At 39.4% G+C, this 25,265-nt stretch overlaps 1 protein-coding gene across 1 annotated transcript in view; it reads right to left on the reverse strand.

Annotated features, from left to right (window-relative positions):
• Positions 1-25,265, reverse strand: part of POU6F2 (POU class 6 homeobox 2) — a gene marked incomplete at its 3' end in the record, with an annotated part of 305,002 nt that overhangs the window by 90,434 nt on the left and 189,303 nt on the right. Inside the window, exon 5 of the mRNA XM_018558767.1 lies at positions 251-588. Coding sequence (XP_018414269.1) covers positions 251-588 — 338 coding nt within the window. The remainder of the gene's footprint in view (positions 1-250; positions 589-25,265) is intronic.

Here is a 25,265-nt window from a genome sequence, read left to right on the forward strand (position 1 = left end):
ATATATTGGTTTCTACTAAAACATTTTTAAGAAACAGCAGAGTTTTACAAATGCATTTTGTATACTTTAGAAAGTCAGTGGTACCATCAGTATTACACATGAATGTATATACAGAGGGTAACCCATTTGATTTAAATAGCACACATTCCATGCTTTTAACAGGAAATAAAAAAAGTGGCACTTTACCTTTAGCAGTTATTCTTTGACATTCTGGGTTAATTTACTCGTATAATTAAATGGAAAGCTGTACCTGCAGAGGATTTGGTGGAGTTATAGGTGAAGGAAGGCCATGTCCTGGTGATTGATTAGGTTTCTGAGGAGAGCTGCAGGGCTGCTGGCATGAAGCTAGTTGGTTCTGGCTCTTGGTCTGTGTTTGGTTTTGTTGCTGTTGCTGATGTTGATTCGGTTGCTGCTGGGACTGCTGTTGAGGAAGAGCCTGGGAAGGCTGCTGGGATGATTGCTGATGCTGGGTTGTACTTTGCTGTTGCTGTTGTTGTCCTTGCTGTTGATGGTGATGTTGGTGATGATGCTGATGAAGCTGCTGTAGGTGCTGTAGTTGCTGTAGCTGAGTGTTAAGGGATGAGGTAGCTGCAATGATAGGTTATATGGTTAAATGCCTGGAAAGATCAATATGTAAATTGCTTTTTTTGTGACCTGTTGGTCATGTGTTGTTGTAAAGGTATACTGTTAACATTTTACCCTAACACATGCCCTTAGAAAACAATTATGATAACTCTATTTTATCTGTTGTAATGAATGTACTAATTCTACTATTAAATGACTGCATTAGCTGAAAAAAATCGTTGGCCACAAATAATGGCTTCATAAGTTGCACATTGACAGCATTAAGTAATAAATCACAGAAACCAATCACCAATCAATTTTAACGATTCTGTTTGCTATAAACTGAAGAAAGGTAAAATCTTATTGGTTACTAAAAACATTGTCAGGAACAAAACATTTAGCAGGTGTGACACATAACATATAATAGCACAAAGGGAAGGAGGATGTTTGCTCTGAAAAACACTCAAGAGACATTACACAGAGATAGTATTATGTTGTCATAGACCATATTTATAAAAACTGGAGCATTCAGAATCTGGAGCAGTCAGAATCTGGCGCAGTTGCTCATGGCAACCAATCAGCTTCTCTCTTTCATTTGCAAAGCTTAACTGAACAAACTGAAGAGAGAAGCTGACTGGGCAACTGCTCCAGATTCTTACTCCTCTAATTTTGATAAATCCCCCCTTCTGTCCTTCTGTCCTAGGGGATGAGGGTGAGGTGGAGAAGAAGTGATCTCACTTGGGCATTTCACCCCAACTGCATACTCTGAGACCAGAGGGCACTAACAGTGGCATAATTACCAGTATATTCCATAGGAATTGCACCCAGATCAGGGCTGATATTCAGTGCTTGATGTGTGAAGGCTGGTGGTAGAAGAATAATAATGTTAAAGTTAAGGCAAATTAATTATGGATAAAGTTTGCTAGAGATGAAAAAAAATTAATTCCACTTTATCCTTCAAAAGCAATGGACCAATCCCAAACCAAAAAAATACTATAGTTTCATACTCTGTTACAGGTTTTTAACTTGGCTGCATACTTATAAATGCATGACCAGCTAATAAAGCAAGCATTTAAAAAGAGAGAAATATATAGACTGCCATTTCTGACCTCTCTATTGAAAAATGTGAAATGCAATGCTGTGCCTTTTCTTTTCTCATACTGCTGTCACATACTGCTGTAGCGCTTCCTCCAGATGCTCTCCCTTCTGCACTAAAGTTGCCACTCTGTGCAGCTGAATATCTGACACAGTGGATTTAAATAGTAATGTGTAATGTCCCATAGCACCCAGTTAGAAACCATTTTTCATTGCTGTTACTGCCTTAAAGTGACACTATACTCAGGCGTTCAATCTTAAAAATGCATTCAAGTACCTTAACTATTAACAAAAATGTATCTTATTTGTGTATCACTCAGCTGTAGATCCTCAAATCATCTCTGAATTGGTGCTGACACTGTCCTTCCTTATGGAGGGTGGCTACTTTTGTTCCCCATGCCCCATGTGTGTTGTAAAGTAGCCACCGTTCCAAGCTCACTCCTGTGACAGACTACAATCTCAGTACAAATTTGTAAACTAAACGTGAGATTGTAGTCCATCACAGGAGCAAGCTTGGAGCAGTGACTACTTTAAAACATAGACAGGGACCATGGGGAACAAAAGTAGTCACCATCCAGAAGGGCAGTGTCAGCAGGAATTCAGAGATGATTTGATGATTGACTGCTGAGTGATACAAAAATAAGTTACATTTTTGTTAATAGTTAAGGTACTTGCATTTTTAAGATTTTACTCCTGTGTTTAGTGTCCCTTTAAACAAACCAAGGTTTGTTTATTCTGTTTAAGTTTATTAAGTAAGCAGAATTTGGTGTATAGTTATATTATGACATACTATGCACTGTTGACAAATAATAAATTGTAATTGTACAATATACATTTTTCTTTTATTAACCCGAGCCTGTGAAAGTGAAGAAAATGACTTTATGGTACACTTCCTATGACACATTTGTCTCTTCTTAACTTTAATAAAAAAAAATCTGTGACTCCCAAATTCTATATTTGAGAAAACATCTTTCCAGCAATATATTTCTAATTTCTTTTCTTGCTGCAACACTGAGGCCGTTGCCAGGCCTCAAACACAGTCACTAAAAATATTTTCTCTATAAAGGTTAGAAAAATTCCCTGTGGTCAGCTCAGAAGCATCTGAACTGTAGCACAATAAAGCCAGCTTTAGGGTATAAAGCCAACCTTCCAAGACAATAAAAAGAAAAGAAAACAAAAACTGGATCCCTCAAAGAGCAATAACAGCAATATCCCTCATCCCAAACTGCACGCCATTTCACTGCAGAGTGAGGTTATCCATGTTAGCAGGGTGTTTGCTCTTCTTTACTTAACTGATGAATGCAGCTATTGGTAATAGCAACACATTAATGTAGCTTTGCTTTGCTACTGCAATAAAGTTGTTGTAGGCTATCAGCTCCTAGTAGAGATTCACCGCTATGGTGTACAGGGCTACTAAGCATACACAGTTGTGTATGGTAAAAAGGATTAATGCAATTTTGACATAAAGTTTCAGATACGTATATAACAGTTTTCAGCTTTTATGAGGAAAGTGTACATTGTCCTTACTTGCTCTTTCTTCTCCATTCAATGAACACTAAATACAACACATTTCTGATAAACCTTAGGTTCATGTATAGCATACAGCCTTAAAATAATTTTTAGATAGGTATACACAGGTTGTGCCGCCAAAATATATTTGCATGATTTTATTTGCATTTTTCCAGTCATTGTACATGTAAAGAACCACATTTTCATTAAAGCTGAACTATAGGCTGATGAAAAACAAAAAACAAAAACAGTTAGAGTGATAATAAACCTTCCTTTTTTTTTTCTTTTTATGGTTAAAAGGGTCATACTTATGTAAGTTCTATTCTGGCAGGATCTACGGGTATGAAAATTGGCAACAGACAAAAAAATTTGCTTAAAGTAAACCTTTACCCTCTTTGACTAAAATTTACATCAGCATACAGCTCTGCATGCTATATGAAATCATCTTACATTCATTAGATAATAAACATATTGTTATTTAACTTACAAGTTATTTTTTTTCTACTTCCTGGCCCACTTTGGCACAAATGAGGCAATTGCGCCCAAGCATTGCATCCTGGGAAGGTTACATCAGCAGAGCATTGCTGGGAAATCTCATCTGTAATCTCATGGGATCTCAGGAAATGCATTTTCCTCCCCTGAGATAATGTGTATGGTTACTTGTCCTAGGCACATGTGCCAGAGTTCCAGGAAGTAAAAGGAGATCTAGAAACCTGCCTTTAGTTAAAATGGTCACTGCAAGAAGACTGGGGAAGTAAAGAAAATTAAGGTGCACAGGGAATAAAAAGCCTGCCAGTATGTGTTCTTCTAGTTATTGTCATTACTAAACATCTCTAAAGGTGCCGTTGTTGTCATTTTGAAGATATGGGTAAAGTTTCTCTTTAAGAAACCTGTATACAGCGAGGCATGTTGACAAACTTAATGAAAAATTGATTTTGGGCTTACCTACACTTCAACATATGCATTACTTAATTTCCCTTATTAGTACATGAGGCAAAAGCAGCAATTATTTTCATCCTTCATGCACTCAGCAAACACAACATATGCACTGCATATGGATGTATTGGGCGCAAAGACATCTGTGCACTCATGTGAACCTGCAAGTCGGGCCCCACTCACTCTTGAGCTGACCATATTTTGATGGTTTATTCTGGCTTGTTTTGAGCGTTTGTCCAGGCAATTTTTATGTATGTTTCAGGTTTACATAGTTAGTCAGGTTAAAAAAAGTCCATCGAGTTCAACCTATAGAGATACGGAGAAAAAAAAATTAAAAAAAAAGAAGAAAAGCCTAAACAAAGCGCAATGCCCACAGTTACCCCCTGTTGATCCAGAGGAAGGGAAAAAAACCCTATAAAGCATGGTTCAATTTGCTCCAACAGGGGGGGGTAATCCTTCCTGATCCCATAAGGCAATTGGATGTTCCCTGGACCAACAATCTCTGATGCCTAATATACCTATAAGAACTCAATATTCAGTTCTGTTTGTTTCAGTTTGAGTTTTTTATTATTATTATTATTATTTGTAACCAACGAAAAGCTTGTTACTAGGTGAGAAAACATGGGAAAACACTTTTTACACATTTTCAGGTGCTTATATTAGAGTTTATTGGGCCCAGAATGCTTGACTCTGCCCCTAAAGAAACACATGCACTTTTTCAAGCTACCAGCATTTTGCTACAAGCAACAGAATCCTCAGATGTAAACAGATGCCATTGAAAACAAAGGGATTCCTCCTGCTGAGAGTTGTAGTGCTTAGTCATTCGAGCTACAAAACACTCAGGTGTGAATGAGGCCTAAAGCGTTCCAATGATATGTTTATAACAATACATTCCTGCTCCAGTCCATCTTCATTTAGTAAATCAGGCCCAATGAGGTCTTATGTGGGAATATGCCTGAGGCAGTGGTTCTCAACCTGTATAACCTCAGGACTCACATTTTTTCTTGGTCATTAGGTCATGACCCAAATTGCATTGTAATGGAACACATGGCATGTGGTACCGCGCATTCCGATGTGGGCGATTGAACTGTGGGTGGGAGATGCATTTGGGCTGCCATTCAAATGAATGGCAATGCACCTCCCACACCAGAATGAGTGGTAGGTTCAATTATGTGGAACAGTGAGTAAATTGCACGGGACTGTGCGATTAACGTACTCTACTAGTGGGAACGGGCCCTCAAAAACACTGACAGACACACACAACCACAGACACAATCTCACCCCACCTCAAGCTGACACTCGGCACCAGGCAGCATATTTTGAATGGCTGTTCAGCACAAGAACTGACGGTGCTGCGCTAGGGGGAGGCTGAGGAGCCTCTCACCTAGAAAAGTGGAAGGCACGCGGCGACCCACTAAACATGGGGTCGTGACCCACTTTTGGGTCACGACCCACCAGTTGAGGACCAAGGCCTTAAGGGATAGTATTAACATCTTCCTCTTTCTGTAGGGGTCCCCCAAGGCACTGTCCTTGGACCCCTTCTCTTCTCTATCTACACCTCCTCTCTTGGTCAGTTAATAACCTCACATGGCTTCCAATACCATCTCTATGCCGATGACACTCAAATCTATCTCTCTACTCCGCAACTCTCCCCCTCAGTGTCCTTGCGTGTCACTAATCTACTAACTGACATATCTATCTGGATGTCGCAACACTTCTTAAAACTCAACCTTTCAAAAACTGAGCTCTTGATATTTCCTCCTGCCCGTGCACCTTCCCCCAACTTTTCCCTTGAGATTGTTAACACAACTATCCAGCCCTCCCCCCATGCCAAGGTCCTAGGTGTCATCCTTGACTCGGACCTCACCTTTCTCCCCCACATCCAATCACTATCCAAATCATGCCGCCTCCACCTTCGTAACATCTCCAAAATACGCTCCTTCCTCACCAAAGATACCACAAAATTGCTCATCCACTCCCTTGTTATCTCTCGTCTTGACTATTGCAACTCCCTCCTCATTGGCCTACCTCTACACAGGCTATCCCCCCTTCAGTCTATCATGAATGCAGCTGCTAGGCTCATCCACCTAACCAACCGCTCAGTGTCTGCAACCCCCCTCTGTCAATCCCTACACTGGCTTCCTATAGCCCAAAGGATAAAATTCAAAATATTAACAACCGCGTACAAAGCCATCCACAACTCTGGCCCCGGCTATATCTCCAACCTGGTCTCAAAGTATTACCCTAACCGTCCCCTCCGCTCTTCACAAGACCTCCTGCTTTCCAGCTCCGTCATCAACTCCTCCCATGCTCGCCTCCAGGACTTCACTAGAGTGTCTCCCATTCTATGGAACTCTCTACCCCAACCTGTCCGTCTATCTCCCACACTGACTGCCTTTAGGCGATCCCTTAAGACTCATCTCTTCAGGGAAGCCTATCCCACCTCAACCTAACCACTGAACAATCACTTTCTCAAACAATCATCCCCGCACAGCTACCTCCTCATGTATCACTTGCCCCTCCCTTTTAGATTGTAAGCCCTCACGGGCAGGGCCCTCCTTACCATCTTGTCTTAAATTGTATTGTGACTGTAATGTCTTCCTTATATTGTAAAGCGCTGTGCAAACTATTGGCGCTATATAAATCCTGTATAATAATAATAATAACATTTAAATTCAGAGAGCACAGTTATAGTTCAGTACAACATCAACAGTTGTTGAAATATTGTGTCATTGTATAATGTAATTTTATTTTTTTATGTATTAAGCCGATGTGAACAGAGAGGATGGAATGTTTCAATGTATTCTGTTGTCACAGATGATTCCGCTCAGTAAGTAGCAGTCAGTAGACTATTCTAAACAAAGGAAAAGAGGAGAGAAAAAGATGCCAGTTATCTCATTTCCATCTACTGATCAGACAGATGAAAATATTGTGGACAATGGAATGTTGAGTGAACAAATTCCACCCTTGTTCTCTTTCTTTCATGTGAAGCTTGTATTCAATGCAACTGGCTTCTCCCAGACATTTATCTTCTTATGCCATGTATTAAATAGGATAAAGAAGCACAAAATGGGAACTGTAAAATTTCAGAGTCAAATGTGAGTGGCATAGCCATAATTCTTTGTGAAATAGCAGGTAAGATTGATTGTCAGGGGTCGAAAGGCTAGGTCAAACTTGGCTTATTCGTCAGCTGAATGTCATTTTTGTTTTCCTTGTCACTAGATAGCTTTAAAAAAAAATGCAACTCCTTCGTCATTATCTTGGACTTGGCTGCTTTCCTTCCTACTTTCCTGCCATCCAGTATTAATGAAACTGTGCTTCAAACCTGGCCTTCATCTTTGAGGCTTTGTTTATATGTATGTCTTCAGCCTTTACAACACTGTGGAATGCAGAGTTTTTTTCTTGATCAGTTTTGTTTTTATTACATTTTTCCAACAGTACTTATATGACTATGTTATAGGGTCCTTTTTGTATATACTAAGCTACCTTAAGTGGTGTTTTGTGAAACAGTTGGTAAGGGGTATGCAATTCAGAATTTAAATGAAATATGTGTAAAATAGTATGTAAAGAAGAACTTTGGGCAAACAACATCTTACCCTTGCAGTGGAGCTATCCCCACACTGCAAGGGTTAAGTGCTCATTTTGTCTAGAGGGCTAAAAAAATTGTATTACTTACCTGATCTTCAGTCCTTCCAGCTCATCTCAGGTTGCTCGACCAGTCCCCACAGCCTCTTCTCCACTGTGCTCTAGTGGTCTAGTGGACTGCTGATGTCATCACGTCTTATGCAGGTCAATTGACCTGTAGTAGACATGAAGATGCTCAGGGACATTGTGTAGCCAGAGTAGAGGTTGGGAGAGGTGAGTGCTGAATGCCATGAGAATGAGGATTAGGTGATTAGTACAGCTTTATTTGAGCCCCCTACACAAAAAAGAACACACAGTTTGCAGTGCAGGGGTAGCCCCACTTCAAGGATAAGTTTTTACTTTACCTGTAGTTCTTTAAAGTGTAAATAAATCAAACCACTGAAATTAAATATGCTGTTGCACATGATCCTGTAGTGTCAAATGGTTTTATTTTTTACTACCTACTCTCAATTAAATCCTAACTGGTGATCCCGCCAGCAAGGTATAGCCATACATGTTTCCTAAGGTGAGAACGCTTACTCATCTGCAGTGTTGTCACCATTACCTGTGCACCCCCCATTGGCTTACAAACGGCCCTTCCAATGCACAGTGTTCTAGCATGTTCTGCCATAGTCACTGCAATAAAACTGTGATGTTCAGCTGGAGCATGCACGTGTCCACAGAAAGTTCCTATAATGCATCTACAGTATGTGCACAGTGCAGGGAAACAGAAAACAAACAAAATAAGGAGAAATGTATTTTACTAATATGTGATCATGTTTTATTTTCAGTCCTCTACAAACTAGTATTCTTTTGTGAGAGCTTAATTACACTTTAGGATATATAGCAAACTAAAATTGACTACATAAAACATACCACATTATAATTTATCAAAGTTAGGTTACACAAGCATATATGACAGAGTATGGTGTACACATTGTTCAATACCTAGTACTGTACTACACAGATACAGGCAGGGACCAAGTTGCTTAATAATGTAAACTCTATCTCCTGGCACAAATGAGTGCAGGGTTAAATAAGGAGCAAGTACATACATTCACAGATAAATAAGATAATAATAATAAGTAATTTATCAGTATTGGGCCTTTTTAAATTAGTTGACTTGGTTAAATGCAACTTGGACAATTTACAAGTTACTGTATTGTCTTTCCAGTCTAATAATCCAGGGAAAGTTATGACTCTCCATTCTGTATTTTCTTGTGCTATTGGCTCATTGCCTTGGGCCCACAGCTCTAAGGGGCTCTACCTGTTTCCATTCTGAATTAATGGTACTTAAAAACTTTTTCAATAAATTTGGAATTAGGCACTCTCCATATAAGTGCAAAAAAATATCGTCAAGCATATAAATATAAATAAAGATATATGAGCTTTTTTGGGTGACCAGAAACAAATAATGTGCAAGTAGAATTGTGCCCATGGTCATAAGCTTTTAAAGGCTTATTTCACTTACCAAGAACTCACTACGTTAAGTACCAGGCCCATCACAGCCATCGGTCTCCTTGTGTCCAAAAAGTGTCTACAATGATCCAATTAAAAGTTCTATGCAGAAAGCAGAGGGATGGACTGAACTGGCTCCTGGTTGTGCTGATGTATTGTGGATAGCAGGGGCTAAGAGGGTTGGATGGATACAGTGAGTAGAATCTAAATTCCACCGACCACTTCCACCCGCTTCTTTCAGCCACTGCTCTTGCCCACCACTCCCACCCACTGTTCTCAGACACCCCTTCCTCTCCCAGAGCAGGCTGGTTTGTAGGGAAAGTGACAGAAAAGTTTTCCCAGCCACCCCCTCCCATATACTAGCACTGTAAGAGGAAGTAGGATGTTGGGGGACACAACCCTATTCATTGCTTCACTAAGGCAGTGTATTATGAGATATGTAATTCCTTTACAGACTCTGCTGCTGCCAGGATTGTAATGTGGACACTAGAGAAAGCCAGGGGCTTGGGCTGCATTTTTTGAATTTCACAACAGAGAGGAAGTATATTCAAATCAGCCATGGAAGGGAGTAAGTGAGAGATAACTAAAAATGGATGGCTTAAACATAAAAAAACAGGGCAAAGGCTTTATTTCATTATGAAAATAAATATATGCAAAAGATGAACTTAGCCTTTAAATTTGCCCGACTGCTAAGACACAACTGATGCTATTCACATAAGCCTATGACTTAAAGTGAACGTTCACCCTAGAATTAATCAACGGAAATTAAACAGCTATATGACACATTTACCTTGATAAATGTATAGCACTGACTTCTGCCAGCACTCCAGTTATCCAGTTATAGCGGGGTGAGTGACACCATGGGGGTGATTTACTAACCTAAACACACACACACACCAGGTGTGTGTGATTTTCACACAGCAAAACGTATGTATCAACCAAAAAGTCTCTAAAAGCATATTTCCACTAATGCCATATATGGAAAAATCATGCACATGATGCATATATAATGCTGCTTCACAGTTTAGACAAAAATGGTTAGCTCATGCATTTACATTCCTTGCATTCATCAACGCAAGCAACACAACATAGAGCTAATTTACCCAACATCACCTTGCAATTCCTTCAGGGCTTTGCACAACACACCTGCTGGGTGTGTACACATTACAAAGGTGTTTAGATTCCACCCATAGATCATGCTGGGAGGGAACACACTGCAGAGGTGTATACACGTTTGTGGTGTGTTTATAAGGTTAGTAAATCAACCCCCATGAGTTGAATGGTGTCACTCGTAATAACCAGCAGTTTCTTACACTGGTTGCTGGACAACATCAATGTTCATTGAGTAATTCTAGTGTGAACTTCCACTTTAAAACTATCTCCTGGCGATTCTTTTTTCCCTAACTCCCCCTCTACCCCTTCAGAGAACCCCCTGCTGTTGTTTTTCTCAACTCACTTGTTGCCTAAAAGCAAACAAATCTTCTTCCATGTTTGAGTGATGTCACCACCCAGGTTCATATAGCTCCAAGATCTTCCTGTTGCACTGGTACTAGGAGGAGGAGTATGCAGGACTGCGTCACATAGGCCGGCATTGCAGAACTAGTATGGGGCAATAAGCATTGGTTACCCAGTGCACAGCTAGCTGGCTGAGATGTTTAATCTCATGCTCGAATAGTTAGCAATACAGTAGAACAATTAGCAATAATTCCATTAAATATCTTAGGAGAAAAGAAGTCATGGGCAAATTAAGTAAGAAGAATTCAAGCTAAGCTTGGGCATAAGAGATTACCAAACACTGCACTGCCCTGATGCTACAAGTAATTTCCAGCATGGTTCCTCAAACTGTTAATTCGGACTCTCTGAGAATGCTAATTCTTTAAAACAAACTTTCAGATATTGCCCTGTGTGGCTCAGTGTTCACTTCAGCCTGTCATGAATTCTTCTGTCCAAAACCCAATTGAAATCAATAAAAACAAATATATTTAGTATGATATAAGTAGCATTTATAAACAAAATGTTTCAGTTTTTAACAAAGTTTTTAACTGTTAAAAATATCAACATAGACACTTGCATATCGATAATGCCTGCTCTCATAAAATATTTAAGATAAGGCCCTTGACCTCTGTGCTGGAGCCCTATCAACTCCGCTACTTTGTAACTCTTGAAATGTGCACAGTTGCAATACGAGACATTTTTACTATTCTTTCTTACAACAAAAAATTTGTAAAAAAGTGGGTGTTAACTTTTAATTACATAGTTACATGGTATTTGAGGTTGAATAAAGACATTAGTCCATCAAGTCCAACCTATAGGATCTCATTCTTAGGAGTACTTGTACCCCTGTATATTACGGTCCCTTAGGAAATCGTCCAAAAGTTTCTTGAACAATTCCACACTCTTAGCTGAAATCACTGCCTGTGCAAAGAAAATTAATAAAGTTGTCTGACGTAGTATTGCCGCCCTTGTCCTCATCAAAATCTATTTATTTTAATATGACCTGTTTACTCTACGTATGAGTGAAGCATTTTCTCCTGTTGCTAGACTAAATCTATCCATGCAACCAAAGTTACAAAGTAAACTAAAATATATCTGTGGCTAGTGTTTTGTTTCTGTATTCATCTATGGGTGAAGCTCTTTCATCATTATACTATGGTCTTTTGATTTATTATCCTCTAAATCCGGAAAACAATAATAAGTAAACATCATGAATACAGCCCCTTCCTTTTGTTTAATGGACATATGGCGTATATGTTAAATGTTAATTCATTACTCAAAATGGCATTGGAGTTTCCATGTATTCACAGCATGCATTAATATACAAAGTTCAAGTAAAATAGAATTTCAAGTCAAAGTCTCAATAGGCACTGATGATCCCATGGGCTGTTTGTGAAAAGATGATAAAGTGATCTTTATCACCAAGTTTCCATGTATATGGAGGTTATTAGTGTCCTTTGGGACCTTCAAAACCTTTTTTCATCCTACTCTTCGTTTGCTTATAACAAATCAATTGAATGCATTATTCATGTAAGGTTAGAGCTAACCTCTCTAGTTATTTGTGATTTTCACATCATTATTACACTGAGTTAAACATAACTGAGTGTGAAATTCAAAGCTGAACTCCAGGAATACAAAAAAACATTAAATAATTTAATTATGTATTCATTAAAACTTTAAAATACATTTCTCAATATAACTAATGTAAGTACTTGCATTTGTCTTGATATCAGACTCTTGTAATTCCAAATATGGCAGCACTTAAACTAGGAGAGAGAAGGCCATAATTAGGAGCCAGCTTCTATAAACAGACAGGGAATGTGATAGAAGGCGAGAGTAGTATGAGCAGAGAAATTGCCTCAGCACAGATGCTGATGCTCTTGCATTGTCCCGCAGACTGAGAGTGTGTTATAATTAGTGTTCCTGATGTTGGAAATTATTTCTCTATATTTTCAAAGCAACTTGGCAAGGGATTGTCAAGCAATGGGAACAGGGAGCTGGATTTTGCCTTGGGAGACATGTGCCAATTTATTTTTCAAAGCTTAAAGTAAGGCATAAAAATTTAAAATTCCTTTAAAAAACATACTTGGGGGATGCCCTAAACCTCCCTGTGAAGTAGCGCACCTATGCTATGGGGACCCCCCAAGAAGGGCATGGATAGCTGAGCAATGCCCTGAGGAACATGTATCAATGTAAACTTTAAAAAAAATCTATCAGGGGGAGCAGCTCTTTAATAATGCTTGAAGTGAACCATTCAAAATACAAATTTACTTTATTTAACATACTTTGGAAATGCCCTTAAACTACCTGTAAATGGACACACCTGTACAATGTATACAATGTACTACAACAAAATTGACATTTACAACAAAAAAAGTTGCTGCAAAATGACATTTCTCTGCCTTTTTTTTTTTAAAGCATAGGGACCCTCCTTTCAAAATCTATACCAGATTCTTACCTTTGATGAAGGTCTAGTATGGATTTAGAAGAGACCCCCTAGGCAAAAATAAACATTAAAAAAATGTAATGGGCACTCCTCCCAAAATTCCTACCAGACCCCTATCCTACATAGGGATCTGGTTTGGATTTTAAGAGGGACCTCAATGCAAGCAAAAGCATGGTCCCCCCATAAATCCATACCAAACCCTCATCCATGCATGCAGCAAGCATGCACACCCCCCAAACCATATTAGGCCACATGCCCTCAATATGGGTAGGATTCCTTGCCCCAATAATTATAGGCCCAAGGGTCTCATCATGACATTATGTCCCTAAAAGGATGTGGGGGTTAGTGGAGGGAGTATTTAAAGGATTCTGGAAGTCCCCTTTAAAATATGGAGGCCCATAGATATTTGGCCATCCCCCTATGTAAAAGAGTAAGAGCAACATAGTACTCCTGTTCACTCATTCACAAAAAGTAGAAATAAACACACAACACATTTAATACATTTCTTTATTTAAATTAAAATGTCCCACAGTGTAAATTAATCATAAATCACATTGTTTAGTGATGTAAACTACTGTCAATCAAGATGAACAGTGCCCTCCAACTCACAAAAACAGAACACACTGAGCGCTGTTACTATGAGCTCCCCATTGACTCTTGCTGCAAATTACATTTTCTGGTCCTGCACCTGTAAGCAAAGAGATGGGGATTCAGACTGATGTCACTGACCAAATATGGTCATGGTAATCATCAAATATGGCCATGGTCACTAAGCAAATATGGTCATGACCATATTTGGTCAATTACATCAGCCAGCATTCCTGCCCCTTTTTTACATTCACTTGCCAACTGGGGAATCCACCAGATGGAAGCTGAATGAGGCCAGGGATACATTATTTGCTTGCATGCTGGTGGTTGCTAGCATCGTAACAACCAATGATGCATAACCGACACCAGTCAGCTGCTGAGTGGGAATCTCCCAGCTGGCAGCTTAATGGGGCAAGGGAGAAGCCATTGAATGTGAGGACACTAATGGCTGCTAGTGTCCGAGCAATCAATGGCCCCTCAAGTGGGAAGCCACTAAATGTACGACTTCTCATTGCCTCGAGGTTCACCTCAGCATGTAGTTTACCTGTTTGACTGTTCATCCTGGTCATGGTGGGTCATTGTGGCTCACATGGTTTTACTTGGCTGGACTAGATGATTAATATTGGATTACATTGGAATTATAATTTGTCTCCAATAAAGGATGTGGTGCAGGTGTTTTTATTTACGGTTTCACTTTTTGTGAATGATTAACAAGGATACTATATACTCCACCTATTCTAAAGGGGGCTTCCAGAATCCTATAAGCCCCCCTGCAAACCCCCACATCCCTTTTGGGGAACAAGATGTTCAGATGCCCTTATCCCCCATTAAGATTGAGGACCTCTTTGGAAGGTACCCTCCTAATGTTGAAGGCATGTAGCCTGACCCTTTTTTCTGGCCACATAAGCTGCATGTATGGAAAAGGGTCTTATATTAATTTTTAGGGGGACCCCACCATTTTTTTTTTCTATTTCAAAGTTTTTATTAGGTTTTTTCACACACGTAAGTCCGTATATACAACTACGGGACCATGCATTATACATATTACCAAGTATACAGGCAGGTAACATAAGTAACAAACAATCTTATACTCGGTCTTGTAGATCATCATAGGCGATGAGACTATAATGAGCAACCTAACTAAGTCAGGTTGGAGCAGCCTTAATACATTATTACTAACATCTACTTAGTTCAAAAATATAACATTCTATATTGGTATGCATTGAAAAGCATTACAACCCAGAGTCCCAGTAGAGGGATCAAGAACAAAGGAGAAAGAGCGGTGGGGCGGGGATTGGCAAAGATTTAGAGAGGGTACAGGACGAAAGGAGAGGGGAAAAAGAGAAAAAAAAAAGGGGAAAGGAGGGGGGGTTCGGATCTCGCTACTTCGGTTGACACTTCGTGGTGAACATCCTCAGTAGTAAAATAGTTATATTAAGCCCTCTGGAGATCAACCTCCTTACCAGCTCAGGAGGACATCCTCATATGCCACAGAAGCTAGATTCGGTCATGGTAGGGTGTTGGAGGTGTATCCATGGTTCCCATACCCTGAGAAACACGGGCTGTCTATCCACCAATATGCTTGTCAACCGTTCATTCAACATGATATTGTCTATTCTAGATATAAATTCCCTGTACGATATTTGTTGCTTCTTCCCACCATTTTTTTTAAATCCACAAGCATTAAAAGCTCTGTAGGGTCCATCTTAAGATTTATGAAAGACCTTTACCCAGGCATGCAGTTGCTAGGAAAGTAAGGGGCTTTGAGCTTGAACCAAATAGAAAATGTCATGGGTCCCTCTTAACATTGATAAAAGACCTTTATCCCGTCCCACAAAAGGAATCTGGGGGTCTTTGTGAGGAACTTATCAGAATCTGAAAGCTCCCCTTAGAATAAGGGGCCCCTAGATAGCCCTCCAAGTTGACAATATTGAGGTCTGATAACCCACAAACTTTGTAGGGAGGATGGAGAGCTAGACTGCACACAGTGCCACCCGCATTTCTCCAAAATACACAAGTTGGTGACAAAGCAATTGGACTGAACAGTCAGCTACAGACACAAACCCCATTGTCTACCCTGTCCAGCCAAGGAAGCTGCCTACACATTAGCCACGTCACACATATTCACATCCCTTAGATAACAACCAACAGAATAACCACACAGTCTTTATTTTCACTTCTAAATATCCAGGCACAAAACAGGTAATCATAAAGCAAAAAAAACACAGAATCGGACCAACCCCTAAAGTTATCGCTTGTATGTGTAACAGCCGGTAATGGCTGTTTGTATTTAACAGTTTTTTCTGCCCGTGCGTGCACACTAGGGGGCGCACGCGAGCAGAGAAAAAAAGCCGTTTATTTATGACGACCCGCCAATGTGAGCTTATTGTCCTTCTGGTTTTTTTTCAAACGGATGGACGGCAAGCAGCTAAAACACTTGGTGATCACCACCATTTGCATGTGTAAGGGTTAACTTCGAAGTTAACCAACCCCAGCGATGATCACCCTCACTCTGTCTGTGCTTAGATTGCTGTCCCGCAAGCTGGAAAATCTCTGCACAGAGTGAGGCTGAGAGTGATGTCATCACATTCTGGTGGCAACAGTGGGATCTGGGACTGCCGTTTTTACATTCTGGTAGGTAGTGGTGGGATCTGAGACTGCTGTTATCACACCCCATGATTTTTTTAAAACTTTGTACTGATCCATTAAGGAATACAAGCTAGCATGGGTCCCCCTTTAAAATTACCTTGCAAGGAAGGGGGTAGCAAAACTTCACTCCCTAAAAGCACCTTATTTCTAATGTTGAGAACACAAGGACCTCATTCCCACATCCTATCCCCCAAAAGGGATGTGGGGGTCTTCATAAGGGAATTTTAAGGATCTGGAAATACCCTTTAGAATATAAGAGTGCATTCGGATATCCCCCTGCCCCCATGCATACAGCATACATACAGCAGTGTCTACATCTACATTGCACCAAGAATTGCATAACCCTTTTTTAAATCACATGACACTACAATGTGTGGTAATGCATTTTTAGTGTGATGAGATGATAATGCCCATCTCCCCATGCTTTTTGTTTTATAGTAGTTTGCCTATTAGCCCTAAGGCCTGGTTCACACCTGGGCGTTTTACAGCGCGTTCCTACGCTCTGTAAAACGCTCAACATGTGATAACCAATGATTGCCTATGGGCATGGTTCCCATCTGGGCGTTTTACAGCGTGTAGGAACGCGCTGAAAAACGCCCTACGCCCAAAGAAGTACAGAAGCTTCTTTGGGGCGTATTTGCTGCGCGTATCCATTGGGATACAGCCAGGTAGCCCTCGGAAACGCGTGTTCGTCGGGCACTTTTTTACCGTGAAACGCAGTACAAACGTGCGACAAACGCGCATATTCGATACGCCTAGGTGTGAACCCAGCCTAAAAATTTTCAGACTATAAGAGCAAGATTTCCCCCTTAGAGATTTTATTAGGGTTTCCGTTTGAGTTTGGCTTTGCAGAATTTTCTTGGTGAACTAAACCCAGGCAGATTCAGACATCACTAGTTAATAGAAGTAGGTGACAGAGAAAAATAGTTTTTGCCAAAATGCAGGTACGTTATTAGCAATCAAAAATGATTAGGGCCCATTCCTACAAAAAGGCAATGTGCTGCAACCTAAACATTGTCATGCTATAAAGCATGGTGTATTAGGCAACCCTTCAATTTAAATGGGCTGTACTGCATGAAAATAGGTCCTGCATGATTTTTTTTAATTCAGCATACTGCAACACACAGAGCATTTGCATCTGTGTGTCGTGGTGTGCTGTAACGCAGGTGCATTGTGTGTCTTATGACATGCCTTAGAACACACATTGTAGAGTAAACAAGTCCATTCATACTTTCCCTTGTATTAAAGGAAAACTATAATGGTTGTGGGTCAATCTTATTTTTAAAGTTGAATTTTTCTTAATTTTTTAACAATCATTTTTAACAGCCTTTTTGAATTTTGTTCATGCTGCTCCATACACAAGTGGTTTCAGTTAGGGCTATGCTGTTAAACATGCAGAACAGAGGCTAAAGCACCATCCCCTAGTTGGAAACAGTAAATATTACATAATAAATAAAAATGAGATTTTTTTTATTATTCTATCGTCCAGGCCCATATTAACTACATTTTTCTATTTCTAATTTTCCTTTGCAGCAAAAAGGGTTATTAAAATGCAGCCTGACTTGCATGATATATGCAAACCAGGCCGCTATATAAGCTTCCAAATTTATCTTCAGCCTGATTTAAGAAATTGTGTGCAGAATCCGAAAACAATAGGATTTCCTCTTGCATTAGAAGACTACAACTGAAGAAAGCCTATAACTGGTTGGTTGCTCATGGGGAAATACAGAGAGTGCATAATTCCTTTGTTTTGTTTGAAAGGATAACCAGCATTTTCATTAGGTTATCTTTTTAAACACTGAACAGCTTAATATCACATAAAACAGAGAGGGCAAGAGTACTACTATGAATTTTAATTGGAGGGATAGCAAAGATGTGTTTCCCCTAAACTCCCTACAAGCATTTGTAATTAATTTGATCTTCTTCAGTCATTAAGTCAAACTCATAGTGTGTTCTCCTCACTGTGGTCTATTAATTCACTGGAGATCATTTCTCAAGAATCATTTAGTTAATCAGCACTGCTGGATTACATTTAAAACTCCTAAAATGGCTTGTAATTGATGTCTCTTTATGAGCATTCACTTCTGTAGAGACCATTCTCAAATGCCCAGGCTTATGGGATAAGTGTGTTAATATACAGAGTTTGGGTCTCTGGAGATCCATAGTTAAATTAAAAATAGCTGCAGACATTAGTTACTGCTCATCATTCTTGAGTTTATCCACTGTGTCTTTCTTCTATTTGGCTATTTTTCTTTAGCTTGGTTCAAGGGATGACTATTAATAGTTTTTTTTACAGCTGTGTGGCAGGTTTTTGGGTGGCAATAGAGTTATGTAAAATACTGTATATAGCTGTGCATGAATGAAATATCAAATATTTACAGTTATCTATAGTGGGGATGAATAAAGGAAACTCCTGACACCTATAATAATTCACAATGGCAGTAATAATTAACTTAATTGGTCATCATGGTCATAGGTATGATGTTGATGTTGAGCAGTAATTATTGGATAATATACTTTTGAAGGCCAACATATAACAGAAAATTGTCATTCGTTATTGTAAAAAAAATGTATTTGCCATCTCAGAGCACATAAAAAAACAGAAAAGGCTATACAACCATATATTAAAGGAGAACTATGGGGTTAGAGCTTTTCCCCATAGTTCTCCTTAGGGTAACGGGAGGACACAAACTAGCATCCTCCCGTCACCCTAAGCTCAGTATACCGCGAGCTACAACTCGCTGAATACTAAGACGCTGCAGCTGAAGCGGATCCCGACAATTATGTCTGGATCCGCCCAGCTGCGTGAGTGACAGCTGGCTCTGCCTATCTAGAGGCAGAGCCAGCTGTACCTGCCCAATTCTCCTTTAATATAAAAACAGTTTTCAAATCTGAGCAGAACAGTCAGGTTTGTGAAGATGGATATTCAAATTTCCATCCTAAATTTGTTTACATACTGAAAGTATTGGCAGTAATATTTGCTACTTGTTAAATGAAATACCAAAAGCTCCATGGATGAAAAACAGTCTGATAAAATAATTCTGGAACTCATGCTAATAGGAGAGGAAACTTATTTGTGCCAACCAGGTTTTCACCCTATTGTATCAATTCATACAGTGAAAACACTTTGGATTCTGGTGACTTTTTGGGTTTGTACCCTAGTTGCCTTGTACGTCTGCCTTCCCATCTTTCTCTATGTATGTCTGTCTGTCATTTCTTACTGCAAATCATGAAAGGTTGTGTCATCAGACAAGAAGAGTGGTTGCCATTTTCTTACTACACTAGTTCTAGACACTTTCTCATGGTGCTTCTAAGTACTATTATTATTAACGATGACAGAGGACTTGAGCTGTCAGTGCCATAATGTCATTATAATCATTTATCACAGTCACAGACATTTGTTTGTTCACTACTAGCTGTCATCACTTCTTATGCCTCACTCAATCTGCTATTTGCACAAAAAAGATATAGGCATGTTTTCACACCTAAAGAAGCAAGTAGAAGCCAGGATTTTTGTAAAGACAAACGACCCTGTTTTAAAAGTATCATGCAGCTAAATATTTTCTTGAAAAGTGACCAGCTGTTGTTTTTCTGGTGAGGCCTACATTGTATTTATGTTTCAATTATTTTATCAAAATATAGGTGGTCTATTCTATCTACACTTAGGGCTTTCAGTTTTGAGGCCACCATGACAAAAATATTTATCTATCAGTGTAGGTTGTATGTAAAGCTTCAGCAGTGTCCAAACAAGTCACATGGTCTCTTACACCCTTTTATTTACATTGTATTGTCATTTGCTGGCAGTGCTTCTCTGCCAGCCAGAGAAGCACTGGCTGGCAGGACTGTGGACTGTGTATATGTGTCACCTATACATGGTGAGGGGCTCCATATTTGTGTATGATAAGGTGAAAAGAAACATTGTTTTCTCAAAATATTAATATGTCCCGTTCTAGGTCCTGATTCCTAGATGCTTTTTCAGAGCTTTGGGTAGGAAAAGCCTCCATTCCTAGGTCCTCATTACCTGTTAGCCAGACCTCACTGATTGGTCTCAGCTTACTAAGCTAGTTTTTATGTGATCTGACTAATGTTTAAAGGTGCCCATACACCTTACAAATATCAGCCGATTTTTGTATGCGATCGCCTTTTCATCTGATATTCGTAAGGTTGGTGTGAAATGAACAACCGCAAATACTGTACAATCGATCGACTTTTGACTAACCAGAAGGTTAGACAACTTCAGTCGATCGTACGATTTTCGCATGGTTGGCGGTGTTTCCGTACGTCAAAATTCGTACGATCTACACTGCACATGCGCAGAGGAAAATATGTGCGGTCGATTACCGCACTTCATCCAGGTGCTTTCTGCTAATTACCGCTGATCTAACCTTGTGATAATCGGGGCAGGATGGGGCCACCATACGAAAATCGTACGGCGGTTCGATCATCGGACGAGAAGTGTCGTCCGATAATCGCAAGGTGTATGGGCAGCCTTAAGCTCTTTCTCTTACTTATTTTTACAGCAAACAGCTGGGTAAAAAGGCTGACTGCTGACAAAACACTAAAAGGTACAAGAGCAGCCTGATTGTTTTGAAGAACTCATTGTGAGGCACCCTATTACTCTGGTACTGACATGAGTTAAATTATTGGCTTGAAGAAGCAGATGTTTTGTTTGTTTTAGGGCCCAGTCACACCATATCCAGTGTGTTTCCAGTGCGGTTCGAGCCCAGAACACACAGGATTGCATAGATCAAGCAGGGCAACGTTCAGGGATGGGGGGCGTGTTGGTGCCATTCATGTCAATGGTACCACAGATACGCCCCTGCCCGCAGTGCGATTGCCCGTTCTGGAATGTGAGGTGTCTCGTGGTTACCCTTGCCAATTACAACTGACTAAGCCTATACTGAGTATATACTTTATATACACACATATACATACACACAGTATTTAATAGATACATTTCAATGACAAAACATATTGCCTTGGCAGTATCGGTTATGTAGCTTTCAAATTCTGTTCCTCAGACCATCAGATAAGTTCTCCAAAGTACATGTTTGTAGTTGCAGAAAAGAATATATATTCTGAAACAAAAGTATCCAGCAAACATGGAAAGAATAACATTTAGCCATGTGTCCATCTAGCCAGCACTGCTGCTGTCTGGGTGCCTTATAGACACACCTTCCCATAACAGGCACACCTGTTTTAAGGAGCACCTGGTTTCCAGGCAAGTTTGAAGTCACTAGGTTGTGGCTAGAAAGCCCACCCACTCTCTCCTTGGCCAGGCTACATAACTAAAAGATAACAAAATGATGTTAAACAACAAAAACCCCTGGAGTGTACAAAAATGGCCACCAGCTTTGTTGCAGATATATACCATCTCACACTATTCCCCAGGATGAGGGATGTCCATTATAATATCCTACACTAATGTATCTGGAAGTTTATAATGTTTAATAGTGTTAATATATATGAACTCATTTAGATTTGTTTTCATCATTAGGCCACCCTGTCCGATTCAATGTGTTTATACTGCTGTTGTTTTTGTAGTGCTGTCACACGGCTGAAAGAAAGCCTAAACATTAATTAGGTTTTTGTTCTATTTTTCCTCAACCTCCTTTCTCAGTTGGTTCACTTGCTTCGCCTGTTGAAAACCCAAAACACTGCTTTAGTGCTGTGACACTACTACTGATATAATTTAGTGTATAAGCTCTAACATTAACAGTCAAAACACAGGGAAGGCAGGGCACTATTTATGCACTTTTATTTTTATGTACTAAAGGTTTGTGAGAGTATTTATACATGGTAATTCAAGTTTAAATAATGACAAGTCAGCTTATGTTTAAGTACAGCAAAAGTTTGTAAACAGTCCTACTCTTTGCTAGGTCTTTGTAAATGATCCCCATCAGATGTTGTTTTTATGCCACAGGGCTGACAGTTACTTTTAACAGTGAACTCAGTATGTCCCTTTTTTATAACTATTTTCAGATGCTTTACTCTCAGATCACCTGTTTTGATATTGAAATGTATAAATGCCTTTATATTTATAAAATAATTGCAATAGCCATTTTCAACATTTGTTGGTACTCTGCAAAGCTAAAAATCTTTTATTCCAACCTTACATACTTCAAGTGTACTTGCTGTATGTGCTTTCATGACAAGATGAGACAAATTGCTGCTATCTTCTTTAATTTGATCTGCAGCAGATGAGTTGAACAGCCATCCTACCCGCTTGTGAACTGGACTTGTTTTCAGCCAAATAAAGAAAAGGTGGAAACTCAGGTCACTGATTATCTAGACTATTGTTCCCATTGTCAGAACAGCTTAAAGAAGAAGGCCGGATACTTGCTGGATTGAGCCATAAATGTAAAGGTAATTTTGTTAAGTGTGTTTTATTCACTGCAACAGATACATGGCAAAACAAGACCTGGAAGTACATGTGCATGATAACAAAGTAATTGGTAAAAAGTTACCGAACACACACACACACACACAACACACACACACACACACACACTCTATAATCATATATATCTTACTACCTAAAATTGTGAATATTTATTCAAGATTGTTCTACTCAGTAATAACAAATAATACAATGTTGAACTCCAGGTAGATAAGAAAGACAGAAATGAACGCAGCTCTGTTTTCAATAATACACAATTAATATAATTTTTTACCAAGCTATCCCTGCACGGTAGAGCTCAACTGCAGTTTAAACCAGAAACAGTTAAACCAGGGTTGTTAAATTCTAGAGTTAAAAGATTATTAAATGAAAAAACATTGCTAAAACAGTATAAGATGGAAAGGTCATCATGGGCGTTCCAGCACTACTAAGAGTGTAATAAAAAATGCAAAAGTGCAATCAGAGCAGGAAGCCCAGTGGCTAGCAGAGGGTGAGGTGAGAAAGAGACTATGAAGGTTAAACACTAATAAATACCCAGGATCAGATGGCTTACATCTGCAAGTCCTCAAAGAACTGAGTCAGGTTATAACAAGACCATTGTTCACAATATGGTAAATATGCAAATATGGTACCAATATTCAAAAAAGGTTCAAGTGTGCTAGGCAACTACAGGCCCATCTACAAAAATATGCAAAGTGTTTGAGGAAATGGTCAGGGACTACATTCAAAAATTTGCATGTGATAATCATCACATGCATCATAAGGAAAAACCAAGAGAGATTTATGAAGGACCATTCTTGTTAGACAAACTTATTGACATTCTATGAGGAGGTGAGTTCTGAGGCAGACAAAGGAATTGCAGTAGATGTGGTTAATCAATACTGTACCCTACAAACGGTTAATTTAAAAACTAAGATCTGGCATTGAAGAAACTGTATGCACATGTGTAGAAAACTGGTTGCAGGACCATATCCCAAAGGTAGGTATAAACGGCACATTCTCAAATTGGTCCAAAGTAGTGAGTGGAATGCCCAGGGTTCAGTCCTGGGGCCAATTTTTTTTTCTTTCATAAATTGTATAGAGGTGGGAATAAATAGCAAACTGTCAGTGTTTACTGATGGTAAAAAAAAATTATGTAGGGCAATAAGCTTGCAACTAGACATAGCATCACTGCAGCATGACCTCAATAAAATTGAGGAGCGGGCAGCAACATGGCAGATGAGTTTCCTATCCCTATTATATCTCCTATAAGACAAAGGAATCACTTACCTCTGGTGTTCCAATATTGTCTCAGTGTTTTTTCCTTAGGCAGTACATTTCACCTGTGAACACCAAAGGATCTCTAAGGCTTCTGTGCAGGTTTTAGGATTCCACCAGTAGAGCTTTCTGAATTTCACCTGCCCTCCATAGATGCAGCAAACTCAAATTCAACTGATGGGTCTCCCAAAAAGCCACTATCAAAGAGAAGTGCATCCCCCTATTATAGCTTTCCATCTAATCTGCATCTAATTGTATTTAATGCATCTTGAGTTGGGATGGATTACCACCATGCAGTTCCAGTGACTTGCCTAACAAACTCAACTGATTCCTTTCTGACTTTTCACTGGTTGAGACCATTACATTTACTTTATTTTTGTCTTTCTCAAAGTTTTACATCCTAAAGCCATTGACATTCTACTAGCCATGTTGGCCCACAACATGTTTTTTTCAGTTAGTGCTAAGAACAGCCCTGTCCTCACCACTGAGCTCAGATATCTGCACTTGTGGCCACTGAGCCCACATATGACTGCCTTATACAACAAATCCCCTCTAGAACTGCATAGCCATTGAGAGTTATTCCTAATATATCAGTTTTAACTCCATGAGAAGCAGACCCCAGGTGCCTTTGTAGTACAATCTCCTATATTTTTTTCACCCCTTTTAATAAATACACATATACTACATTTTTATATCACGGTGACTTGCCCTTATTAAGGGAGGCAAACATACTTACACTAACTTTCTCTGACCATGCCTCTATCATAGGTACCCTAAGCAGGGGAAAATATAGCCAAAACCCTGGAACTTGCACCTTAATCCCTCAATCTCGTCCAATGAAGACAATATCATATAACTGAAAAACTAAATTGATTCCTTATTTAAAATCAATCAATGTGACATGATTACACCCTTTAGAATTTAGGAGGCTAATGCATGTGTTATTAGAGGCACAATTATAGCCTTAGGAAGCAGACTTTAAAATAGCAAACCATAGAAAATCCTCCCTATTACAATAAACATCTGCTCTAGAATGTCTACACAAAGACTCCCTCCAAACCCAGCTTTGCAAGTATTTTCTAGATATTTGTGACACTGAAGATAGAAGAAACTTATTTCTTTGCACAAAAGCATTCTACAAACCTGGTAATAAAAATCTAATAAATACCCTCCCCCTTTTCCCTAACCCCCCTACACTCGCTCTCAGCACTGTGTCTATACACACCCAATCACACCTCCCCCCCC

The sequence above is a fragment of the Nanorana parkeri genome, unplaced genomic scaffold, assembly GCF_000935625.1.
Source record: "Nanorana parkeri isolate BGI_ZX_2015 unplaced genomic scaffold, ASM93562v1 scaffold357, whole genome shotgun sequence".
Classification (NCBI taxonomy): Eukaryota; Metazoa; Chordata; class Amphibia; order Anura; family Dicroglossidae; genus Nanorana; species Nanorana parkeri.